We start from the raw sequence: 13045 nt of genomic DNA, 5'->3' as shown, positions 1-13045 counted from the left end.
TTCAATGCAGACAGCACAGAATAACTTTTACTGATGCAATAGTTGTTTAAAAATGAAGAAAAGAAAATAGGACGAAGAAATTATGACCATGCAGACTTAAAAATATTAAAGGGTTAGTTCACTCAAAAATGAAAATAAAGTCATTTATTACTCACCCTCATGTCGTTCCACAACCGTAAGCGACGAGAATACTTTTTGTGCTCCAAAAAAAACAAAATAACGACTTTTCAACAATATAGTGATTGTCCGATTTCAAAACACTGCTTCGGAGCTTTACGAATCGAATCAGTGGCCCATCACTATATTGTTGAAAAGCCGTTATTTTGTTTTTTTGGCGCACAAAAAGTATTCTTGTCGCTTTATAATATTAAGGTAGAACTACTGAACTCACATGAACTGTTTTAAATATGTTTTTAGTACCTTTATGGATCTTGAGAGAGGATGTCATTGCTTTGAATGCAGGCCTCACTGAGCCATCGGATTTAATCAAAAATATCTTAATTTGTGTTCCGAAGATGAATGAAGGCCTTACAGGTGTGGAACGATATGAGGGTGAGTAATAAATGACATTATTTTCATTTTTGGGTGAACTAACCCTTTAATATTTAAGCACTTAGCTCATGCACTACACTTCAGCTTGGTGTAGTTGAAGATTTTACCATGACGAACAGAAACCACTGTGAGACTGATATAACCAGCCCTGGATCATGTCAGCACACGTGTGTTCATTTAAAGCAGAGACTGCCAGCTTGAACTTTCATTCACCCTGTAGGCTGTCCAGGGTCTGAAAGCCTCTGCTCTGGTTTGTAGGAAGAAATTTATATCAGTTTATGACCTTTAGGAATCAGACAATCAGCCGACATTACCACTAGCGCTCAGTGTTAGTAAAGCCATATGGGTCCTTGGGGCTACAGCTGGATCAGGATGGAGCAAAAGGAGATTCAGTGAAGCTGCCAGATGCTCAAAAGAAAAACACATTTGATAGATCTCTGTTCAAACCAAGCAAGCCAATCCAATACTCTCAGCGAACAACATTACCATAAGTGAACATGAATCTATTTATGCATAATTCAATCAAAGTTCCAGTCTTTATGCTGTCATGCATACACAAATGCAGACATGAATGCTTGGCCAATGCATTGCAACATAAGTTTACTTATCATGCATTATTGCATAACTGTGGCATAAAAAAAAAAACTCACTACTAAGGGGATGGTAGAATTAAAGGAATAATTCACCCAAAAATGAAAATTATTCCATAATCTATTCACTCTCAAGCCATCCTAGGTGTATATAATAATAATAATAATAATAATAATACATTTTATTTAAAGGCGCCTTTCAAGACACTCAAGGACACCGTACAGTAGGATGATAGTCATAAAACAAATCAAGACACGATACAACAAGCAACAGCTATATAACATACAATATTTAAAACCAGAGAAATCAGAGAAAGCTAATTTAAATAGGTAGGTTTTAAGACGTGATTTAAAAGTAGCCAGACAATGACTTTCTTGTAGAGATTGTGGAAGAGAATTCCAGAGAAAAGGAGCAGCACAGCTGAATGCCCTGGACCCCATAGTGACTAAACGAACAGAGGGTACAACAAGAGAGACAGAAGAGGATGATCGAAGTGTACGCTTCGGAGTGTAGATGTGAAGCAGTTCGGAGAGATACAAGGGTGCAAGATTGTGAAGAGCTTTAAAAGTGAGAAGCAGAATCTTATACTCTACCCTGATATTTAACAGTAATCAATGCGTGAAGTGACTAGAGCGTGTACAAGAATGGCTGTGGAGTTGGATGTGAGAAATGGACGAAGACGGCTGATGTTCCGTAGGTGGAAATATGCAGACAAAGTAATATTGTTTACATGTGTTTCAAAAGACAAAGTACTATCGAGGACGACACCCAGACTCTTAACCTGAGAAGATGGAGAGAATTATCAATAGAAATTGAAAAGCTATTGGATTTTGACAAATTGGATTTAGTGCCAACAAGAAGAACCTCTGTTTTATCAGTATTCAACTTGAGAAAATTGTGTGAAAACCAGGATTTAATCTCTTCTAAACAATCTGAGAGAGAAGAAGATAGAAGAGTAGAGTTTGGCTTGGATGATAAGTAGAGCTGGGTGTCGTCCGCATAGCAATGAAAACTAATGCCATATTTCCTGAATGTGACTTTATTCTTTCAGCCGAACACAACTGTAGTCTAGTTATGGCGGGAAGAGTGACCTCTGACCCGACACATGATGCATTGATGAATGCAGAAGTGCAGAGGATAGAGCAAAACAAAACCGGTCACGAATTAGAAATCTAAGACGAACATTTTTTGATATAAGAGAAGAGGAACTTGAGTTTGTTGCGCAGCTCTATTTGAAACAAATCTAAATTGTCTACTCTGACCTAAGCTTACGTTACTCCTACATCCTACGTCATGTGTCGGGTCAGAGGTCACTCTTCCGAGTTGCATCGTCCTACAGCTGTTGTTGGAAGCTAGTGATTATAGTTTATAAAGTTTTAAATATGAATATTCTTCTTACAAAAACCCATCGCTTCACTTCAGAAAGCATTTATTAACCCACTGGAGCCGTATGGATTACTTTTATGATGGATGGATGCGCTTTTTGGAACTTCAAAAACTCGGGAACCATTCACTCCCATTACAAAGCTGGGAAGAGCGAGGATATTTTTTAATATAACTCTGATTGTGTTCAGCTGAAAGAATAAAGTCATATATACCTAGGATGACTTGAGGGTGAGTAAATCATGGGATAATTTTGGTGAACTATCCCTTTAACTTCAAATGTCCAAGGCATTAAATTGGATGTTGACAAGTCTAACTTGGTTGGCAAGTGTCTTCAAACTGTTGTCATGACAGTAGTAGACCAGAAGACCATAGAAGAAGACATTTTATGGATAAAGCCCATTGTAGTGCTACTTGTGGCAATGCTAAGAATGCAATGACAATAGTCCATGCATTAGGCATCATGAACTAACAATGAACATATTTATAGTGTTAATTAATCAAGGATCTAAGATTAATAAATGCTGTAAAAGTATTGTTTAATTTTGTTTCATATTAACTAATGTTAGCATATGGAACCATATTGTAGAGTGTTTGTAGGCCAAAACCCAGAAACGAGTTAGCATTTTAGCACTTCTGCTTCCATCGTCCTGAATGCGGGTGTTCAAATGGGTTTTTGGTTAAGTGCCTGAAATAAGGTCTGTCATAAACTCAAGATATTTTCCTGTTTTATTCTATGACATAAAATACATCAGTAATACCCTCTTGTGATTTTTAAGCTTTTACTTGTCTTGAAAAAATGGCTAAATGGGACTACAGAGTTTGTCGGGACATTAAATGGTAAGCTCATCTACTCACTAGTCCGTTTTCACAGCCTTATTGTATTTATAATTGTGCTTTTGCAAACTATTCAAACTCAAACTTTCAGGAAAAAAAGTTTTTGAAAGAGTTGATGGTGGTGACATTGAAATCATGCGAACGTGGTATGATTCATTAATAGCCTACTTCTGGCGATTGTATTTAAGGTTTTTAAAAATTCATAAAAGTTGTGTTAATTTGTGAAGATTATCATGATGAACAAAACGTGCAAGAATCATTAGCTTTTGTTGGTCACAGAGCTTATTTTCTGCAATAATCTAAAAGCCAATGGAAAAATCAGAGGTTGTTGCTAACTTTTGTGATGAAATTGAGCTTGCATAGCTATAAGCGCTATAAGCGTTTGCATACTTGGGTCTAAAACACATGCTCCACATGCAAGGCAGGACATATAGACTGCCGGCCAGGTATGAGACTTGAAAATCAGCCAAAACAAGAGCTCCATTTACCTATGGCATTCGTGCCACACCCATGAGTGGCGGCCGAGCCGTGGTCTGAAGTCAGCCTTGCCGATGTTGTGTATCTGGGAGGAGAAGCGTAGCAGGCGACGTTGGCCATACGGCCAGTTGGCTTGAGCAGCTGATTTGGTGAGGCAGTTCTCCTCTGCTGCGCAGTACAGCAGGTGCAGGGGTCGGTCCTCGATGTAAACGGTCTGCTCCACCAACGGAGCGTTCAGCACCAGGTCCGAAGCCGCTAGGGATTGTTGTGAGAAAGGGACCACAATGATACCCAAACATGATGGAATAACATTTCAACCCTTCTTTTGGAACACATGCTAACAAACTTTTCTTTACAGACTTGCATATCACTCACTGTCTGAGCAAATGACGCCAGCGGAGAACTGTGCTCCGGCTCTTTTGCAGCTGACGACAGGATGATGCTGACAGTCGGTCAGAGTCATCTCATCTCCCTTACACTTCACTCCGCTCAGAACCATCTCCGTCACATTACTGCTGTCCCAGTACCACGTTTCCTTAACACAGGGGAGAGCTCATCAGTAGATTAATGAATAGGGCAAATTATTGAACATGGATAAAGCAAGACACACAATACAAAGCATGGTAATGTCAGCATTAGAAATGAATTAAATCTGAATAGCAAAAATAATGGCTAATACTTCCACTGGTCAAACAAACATATAGTCCCGCCTCACACTCAAACCATTGGTTGAGCGTTGGTGTTGTCGGCTGCCATATTTTGAGCCACAATGTTTACACTTTCAGTCTATGAATAAATTGCTTACAATTGCAAAAAATTAATCATCATCATCAAAAAAATAAATAAATAAAGTGGATAAAGCAGAGATAATTATATACTGTTGGGAATAATAATGCTATTAATAAGTTATTAAAATATAATGTTAATGTTTTAAGCACACTGAACACACTTCAATGTTTTAGTAACCTTATCTGGACTATTTTAACTTTCATTGCTTACTTGTCTATTAAGTGGCAAAATAATCATTCAAAAGTTTGGGGTTGGTAAGATTTTTTAATGTTTTTGAAAGAAGTTTTTTATGCTCATCAAGGCTGCATTCATTTGATATTTATTTGATATTCAAAAAGACAGTAAAAACACTAATATTGTGAAATATTATTACAAATTAAAATAATTATTTTGATATATATTTTAAAAAAAAATTATATTAAAAAAAATTCTTCAGAAATAATTCTAATATGCTGATTTGCTGCTCAAGAAACATTTCTTATTATTATCAATGTTGAAAACAGTTGTGCTGCTTAATATTTTTGTGGAATCCTTGAAACATTTTTTTTCAGGATTCTTTGATGAATAGAAAGTTCAAAACCACAGAATTATTTAAAATAGAAATCATATGGAACATAAACTGTTGATCAATTTAATGCATCCTTGCTGAATAAAAAATAAATGTACTGACCCCAGACTTTTGAACAGTAGTGTATACTTCACGCATGAATAGCTCACAAATCATGTTAATATGGGATTTCAAAACCAATCAAGCTGCAATCAGTCAGTCCCATAGCACCTTTCTTACTCACAGTGATAGCATGCAGGCAGTATCTGAGGCCTAACTGTTTGCACGCCACCATGGCTTCTCTTGTGGTCCAGTTGTCACTGCATATAGTTCCCCACCTGGACTGGACCTGAACCTCGACACGACCCTCGTGATCCGTCCTGCCCCCCACCATACGGATCTGCAGACAGACCCCCACTGCAAGGGCTTAGCATGCAAACTAGGCTAAATACAGTGCTAACCCAGCTATGCTAATGCTTGGATTACAAAGTTATATCTGCTAGTAGTGATTTTAGTAGGTTATTGTGATCAGTTCCTGAGGCAAAAGAGCATGGCACGTTTTACTGGTAAGTTTATGTATTGCAGGGCTAAGAGGTGTTAGCATTATGCCCTGTTCACACTGACACCTCTCTTGAAAATGTATTATGGTAATCAGTTTAAAACTTTTGAAAATAAATGCCTTCCTGTCAGTGTGAACACTTACACTGCCAAAAAAAAAAAAAAAAAAAAAGATTTTCCTGAGTAAGAAAAAATCTTTTTCTTTTTTTCTTTTCTTTTTCTTTTCTTTTCTTTTTTTTTTTTTTGCAGTGTATTTCAGGGGATTAACTGTTCTGCATAATGAGCCAAAAAATAAATTATCGCTGCAAAGAACCACACAACAGATGTGCAAACAATAACTTTTATGCCTAATTACAAAAATGTATATGCTTAATTTCATAACAGTTTTCATGGATTTGAATTTTAATATCAGCCTACCTCCTTCCTATTTAGTAAGCATCCTTAAAGGGAACCTTTTGTGTTAAGATGCTAAGCTAATTCAGCAATGTTGTGTATTTAAAGCCTGCACAGAATTTGCACCTACAGAAAGCTCAGCTGAACACCCATTAATCATATTTTTTTTTCTTCCAGATTTTTCTACATAATCAACACAGAAAATGTGGAAAATGATTTGTCTGGGTCTACTTTTTTTAATGCACAAATGTTTTGCATTTCCCTGAGAAACTTCGCGCTTGCTTGCAAAACTTTTGCATTCCCTAGCAAAACATTTGTGTTCCCCCAAGAAACTTTGCGTTCTCTCAAGAAACTTTTGCGTTCCCTCAAGAAACTTTGCATTTGCTTGCAAAACCTTTTGCATTCCCTAGCAAAACTTTGGCATTACCCCAAGAAACATTTGCATTCCCCCAAGAAACTTTGCGTTCTCCCAAGAAACTTTGCATTTCCCCAAGAAACTTTGCGTTCTCTCAAGAAACTTTTGCGTTTCCCCAAGAAACTTTGCGTTTCCCCAAGAAACTTTGCGTTCTCTCAAGAAACATTTGCGTTCCCCCAAGAAAATTTTGTTTCCCCAAGAAACTTTGGGTTTCCCTAAGAAACTTTGCATTCTCACAAGAAACTTTGCGTTTCCCCAAGAAACTTTGCGTTTGCTCGCAAAACCTTTTGCGTTCCCTAGCAAAACTTTGGCGTTCCCCCAATAAAATTTGTGTTTGCTCACCAAACCATTGCGTACATTTTGCAAGCGAATGCAAAGTTTCTCACGGGAGTGCAAAACATTTACTAGAGAATTGACAAATAATTTTTTTCCTTCACCGTGTCCTTTTAGGGGCTCCGTAGACCTGCAATAAACATTGCATTATATTTGAATTATATTTTAAATTTTGCACCGCCATTTCAGTTTTCTTGCATTGGAGTTTTTTTTATACTAAGCTGATTTTTTGAAGGTTATTAGAGTTTTGTTGTACATGTAAACGTGCTCAGCCTTAAGGTGACACCGTTTCTGTGCAACCCCCTCCATAATAACCTCCATGCTATATTCACTTGAACCATGTCTGTGCATGTGTTGTATGTTACATAGTTATTATCTTACTCTCAGGCCACTGCTGGCATGTCCCAACCCCAGCTGTCTGCACACTACCATGGCCTCCCGAGATGTCCATCCGTCCCCACAGATCAAACCCCAGTCCCTCATCTCACTGCCTGTAGGGAGCAGCAGCTCCACCCTCCCCTCCAACCGCGTTCGACCCCCTGTCAGGCGGATCTGCGACGGGTTACAAAGCAAGCATGAGAAAGAATTAAAAGACTTAAGAACCTTGACTTTGATCATTTGAACTTGATAAGCAGTGCTGCTTTAGGGCTGTGAGAACATTTTACTGTGCATTGCATCACCTATTTCAATAAAAGCAAGCTCATTTTAAGTGATTTTACAGATTTTGGTGTTGCAATGCTTTAGTTTGGATCAGCCCTGAACAGCATTGTTAGTTTTCATAGCTGAGCTAAGAAAAATGTTAACATAATACAAAAAATGCACATAAGCGTTAGTCGTAAATGAAGACACTTTGATGTGGGCCTCAAAGATTTTCTGTCTGTGGACTCTGAAGTCTGATACATCAGGGGCAATTCTGGTTAAGTATATTAAATGTTAAACGTTAGATAAAAGCAGATTTGAGGCAGTTTTTTCTAGTTTACTTGGATGAAATAAAATAACAGTAGAATCATCATGTATGTGTCTGACCGATTTCTCAAAGCCCATGTAGGGAATGTTGCAGATGACGGAGGCGTCCTCCATGTGTTTGCAGTCTTCAGCAGTGATGCTCTTATGAGGACAGTCCCACAGGCTCTTCTCATCACCCCGACACTGAACCTCATTCATGTAGATGGGACCCATGCCTGTGGAGGTATCATAACATGCTTTGAATAGGATGGGATATCTATCTATCTGTCTATCTATCTATATTTATCCATCCATCCATCCATCCATCCATCCGTCCATCTATCTATCTATCTATCTATCATTGCCCACCTTGGCCCATTCGCGCTCCGGTCAGAGCTTCTTTAGCAGTACCGAAGCCCAGCTCTCTACACACCACGCTGGCGGACTGCAGGTTCCAGTGGTCATCACACACTGTACCCCACTCACTCCCCTTCAGGACCTCCACACGGCCCTCACCTGCCTTTGCACCGCCCTTCAGACGCACCTGAGACTGGAGAATGAGAAGGAGCATGATCATTGGAAGCCATAATACAGGTGTTTTTTTAAAACAGTTGATATTACTTTCAGAAATCCTAATTAGTCCATTAAAAATGAATGAATTTAAAATGATTTAGCTTTATCTAATCACCATTGGATTGAGCTTGACTCTACGTGCTCTGCCCTGTGTGAACAGTGGCCCAGGCACACAGTTGACTATAGCCGCTCCTCCATTTGGACAGGGGGCGGTAGAGTTTGCTTTACTGAACTCCATAGTGCATGCTGAAAGATGAGCCTCATTTCCTGTGCAGGCCACTGAGTGGATCCTATACACATTCTGGTGACTAAACAGAAACACAAATTATCAAATGAATAAAACATTCCAAAACAATAGCAAGAAATTTCAATAATATTCTACCTGCTAAAAGGATAATTACTGCTGTATGTGCAAAGTAACAACAATTTATTATGTACCACATACGTGGTACATAATAAATTGTTGTTACTTTGCATATACAACAGTAATTATCCTTTTAGCAGATAATACACCAGAAGATGACTTTGAATTTTGAACCTTGCTGTGCTCAGACAAGGAAACCTGAATGGAAAGTATGACAGATTTCTCACATTCTATCAACTTGCTGAGAAATAGTGTCCAGTCCAGTGTGAGCAAACAGTACATGCTGACCTTGCTTTTCCACTGGAGGTCTTGTTCAATTCACATTTTCGGTGCGAGTAAACCTCACTCCTCTGATCTCAAGAGATGCTCTAGCGACTGGGTTGCAGCCTTTAGCCTCCTCGTTAGAGCGTCCGACTCCCACGCCAGAGACCCAGGTTCGAGGCCCGCACAGAGCGGGGCGAGTAGGACCTGGGTAGAGGGGTTACATTGGTGCCGTGACCCGGATGGGAGTGAGGTTTAGGGGGATAAGTGTAACGGAGGCCAGCTAGTAGTTGCTGTGCGAGTAAACCTCACTCCTCTGATCTCAAGAGATGCTCTAGTGACTGACGCTAGAGGTTGCAGCCTTTAGCCTCCTTGTTAGAGCATCCAACTCCCACACCGGAGACCCAGGTTCGAGGCCCACACAGAGCAGGGCGAGTAGGACCTGGGTAGAGGGGTTACATTGGTGCCGTGACCCGGATGGGAGTGAGGTTTAGGGGGTGAGTGTAACGGAGGCCAGCTAGTAGTTACTGTGCGAGTAAACCTCACTCCTCTGATCTCAAAAGATGCTCTAGCGACTGACGCTAGGGGTTGCAGCCTTTAGCCTCCTCGTTAGAGCGCCCGACTCCCACGCCGGAGACCCAGGTTTGAGGCCCGCACAGAGCGGGGCGAGTAGGACCTGGGTAGAGGGGTGACATTGGTGCCGTGACCCGGATGAGAGTGAGGTTTAGGGGGGTGAGTGTAACGGAGGCCAGCTAGTAGTTGCTGCGCGAGTAAACCTCACTCCTCTGATCTCAAGAGATGCTCTAGCGACTGACACTAGAGGTTGCAGCCTTTAGCCTCCTTGTTAGAGCGTCCAACTCCCACGCAAGAGACCCAGGTTCAAGTCCCGCGCAGAGCCGGGCGAGTAGGACCTGGGTGAGGGGTTACATTGGTGCCGTGACCCGGATGGGAGTGAGGTTTAGGGGGGTGAGTGTAACGGAGGCCAGCTAGTAGTTGCTGTGCGAGTAAACCTCACTCCTCTGATCTCAAGAGATGCTCTAGCGACTGACGCTAGAGGTTGCAGCCTTTAGCCTCCTTGTTAGAGCGTCCGACTCCCGCGCAGAGCGGGGCGAGTAGGACCTGGGTAGAGGGGTTACATATATATTAGAGGTGTATCGCTACAGAGAAGTCATGGTTTGGTACATACCTTAGTTTTGGGGTCATGGTTCGGTATGATTTCAGTACAATAGGAAAAATGGTCACACTTAGTGTTAGTTTAGGGCCCAATTCTCACTATTAACTAACTAAGACTTTTAAGTGTTACCGGACAAAGGAACAAATCCACAAAGCTAGGTTTCTTTTATTTTATTCTGAATAGACAGTGGTGCAAATCACAGTTCGATCCACCTAATGGCATTTAGTCCCCTAGTTGGTACAGTACAGCCTCCTTTAGTGTATTAAGCACTAAGCAGTGAACAGAATGCACTCTTGCATAGGTCTTTCTTTTTTTTTCCTTCTTCTTTTTTTTTTTGCAGCGCTGATAAAAAACAAAAGGTATTTGGTCACAATCAGCTACAAAACTGAAAAGCATCTCGTGTTATAAATGTACAAAATAAGTAGAATAATGAAAAATAAAACTTGTGCATTAGGAATGTTAAAATTTGCTTCAGTTAAACTATATTTAAACATTCAAAGCTTAAGCCCAACCCTCCTATACTGAATTTTCCGCCTTCTGCTCCATTTCATGCACAGTTGAGTGCGCGATCCTTTCAAAGTATTCTCCTTTGTCCATGAGCCCAGAAAGATGCATTCGACGCGTGTGCACTATCTAGTGGACTTTGTTTTCAAGCGCTCAAGTCATTCGCTTATGCACTGTTCTTCTTCTGCTCTTTTTCTGTTGTGGCGGTTAACAAACAGCGTTGTATTACCATGCACACCCCCTTCTTGATTTAAGCGTGACTGACTGTATTCGTCATCTGATTGCATGCACCAAACCGTGACGTCCATACCGTACGGTTTGGGACGAATCCATTACACCCCTAATATATATATATATATATATATATATATATTCTCCTGCAATTTTCTTGCAAAATATAATCTCTTATTTGTTTCTCTTAACTTGGGGGTGAAATATGACTCAAGCCATGATGTTTTTGACAGTTTTCGAGAGATTCACCCATTTAGCATTTGCTTTGTAAAAGGAAAGATTTTACAATGGTTCACCTGATTTATGACACGTTCCAGACTCTCACACAGTGATGACATGACCATGAGAGGTCTGGTATGGAGTATTACTGTAGTGAGTGGTGGAATGAGGTTGAGTCACTGAGGTTTTAACACACTCCGGAGAGAGAAGATACTTTCCTCATGTGTGAGTGTGCGTTACATATTCTTTCCAGTGCAAAGTTATATAATAAAGTTATATAGTTATTTTATGCAATTAAATGATAGAATTAAAAAAACAAGTTAAGTTAAATACTGGAGAATAAGATATGTATATACAGTGGCCCAAAAAGCATTAAAAAAGCAACTTATAAAAAACTTATGGCATATGCAAACAAATCATTTAATATGCCAAGAGAAAAAGAGTACATTTTTGCACAATGATTCTGACATTCAGACATTTTTAGGTGTGACTTTAGTGTTCAAATCAAAATTTTTTGTTGTTGTTATAAAAACAGGCCTTTTTATTCAATTTCTGGGAAGCACAGACATCCATACAGACATCTGAGAAGTGTAGGATATCATCCAGTCTTCTAAATGTGCAGAGTGAGCTATTTCTGAAGCGTATCTAGCCAAGCACTTCTGGCACGAGCCTTATATGAATGTCATAATTACAAAGACGAAGAGAAGTACAGTATTTTACACATTTCCTTTCAGTAAATTATGTCAGAGCCCATGATCATTTAAAAGCAGTGGAAAAGAAAAATAGCATCTTTTTCATCCATCATAGATTACTTGTGTTTAGTCAGCTTGTAGACTTTAATATTAAACGGCATTAAGTGTAAATAAAATGGCCTTCTGTCAAGAGAAGATTTTTCATCAGTCAGACTGATGAACAGCCAGCGGGAGAGTGATTTTGGAGCTTAACTTCAGCATGCTGAGGACTTGAGCTCATGAGCTCGAGGTATGAGTCACTCATTCAGTTTAATACACACACAGAGAGAGTGCATTTGTTGAAATGATAGCTACACTATATTGCCAAAAGTATTGGGACACCCCTCCAAATCATTGAATTCAGGTGTTCCAATCACTTCCACGGCCACAGGTGTATAAAATCAAGCACCTAGGCATGCAGGCTGCTTCTACAAACATTTGTGAAAGAATGGGTCGCTCTCAGGAGCTCAGTGAATTCAAGCGTGGTACCGTGATAGGTTGCCACCTGTGCAATAAGTCCATTCGTGAAATTTCCTCACTACTAAATATTCCACGGTCAACTGTTAGTGGTATCATAACAAAGTGGAAGCAATTGGGAACAACATCAACTCAAAGTGGTAGACCACGTAAAATCACAGAGCGCATGCTGAGGAGCACAGTGCGCAGAAGTCGCCAACTTCCTGCAGAGTCAATAGCTACAGACCTCCAAACTTTGTGTGGCCTTCAGATTAGCTCAAGAACTGTGCATAGAGAGCTTCATGGAATGGGTTTCCATGTGCAATGCAAAGCGTTGGATGCAGTGGTGTAAAGCACGCCGCCACTGGACTCTAGAGCAGTGGAGACGTGTTCTCTGGAGTGACGAATCACGCTTCTCTGTCTGGCAATCCGATGGACGAGTCTGGGTTTGGCGATTGCCAGGAGAACGGTACTTGCCTGACTGCACTGTGCCAAGTGTAAAGTTTGGTGGAGGGGGATTATGGTGTGGGGTTGTTTTTCAGGGATTGGGCTTGGCATTTTATCTCCAGTGAAAGGAACTCTTAATGCTTCAGCATACCAAGACATTTTGGACAAATTCATACTCTCAACTTTGTGGGAACAATTTGGGGATGGCCCCTTCCTGTTCCAACATGACTGTGCACCAGTGCACAAAGCAAGGTCCATAAAGACA

At 40.2% G+C, this 13045-nt stretch overlaps 1 protein-coding gene across 3 annotated transcripts in view; it reads right to left on the bottom strand.

The window, feature by feature from the left end:
- loxl3a (lysyl oxidase-like 3a) overlaps positions 1-13045 on the bottom strand; it is a 30777-nt gene that overhangs the window by 5750 nt on the left and 11982 nt on the right. The window contains exons 5-11 of one of the 3 annotated variants that reach the window (XM_051918498.1): positions 8509-8701; positions 8190-8370; positions 7902-8056; positions 7257-7427; positions 5421-5576; positions 4216-4375; positions 3852-4095 (exon numbers count right to left, since the gene is read on the bottom strand). In XM_051918498.1, coding sequence (XP_051774458.1) covers positions 3852-4095; positions 4216-4375; positions 5421-5576; positions 7257-7427; positions 7902-8056; positions 8190-8370; positions 8509-8701 — 1260 coding nt within the window. The remainder of the gene's footprint in view (positions 1-3851; positions 4096-4215; positions 4376-5420; positions 5577-7256; positions 7428-7901; positions 8057-8189; positions 8371-8508; positions 8702-13045) is intronic. The other 2 variants (XM_051918497.1, XM_051918496.1) reach the window with 2 other exon arrangements.

Source organism: Ctenopharyngodon idella, chromosome 14 (genome assembly GCF_019924925.1).
Source record: "Ctenopharyngodon idella isolate HZGC_01 chromosome 14, HZGC01, whole genome shotgun sequence".
In the NCBI taxonomy this organism is placed as follows: domain Eukaryota; kingdom Metazoa; phylum Chordata; class Actinopteri; order Cypriniformes; family Xenocyprididae; genus Ctenopharyngodon; species Ctenopharyngodon idella.
Note: the sequence above shows the minus strand (reverse complement) of the source record. Positions and strands in the feature narration are given on the sequence as shown.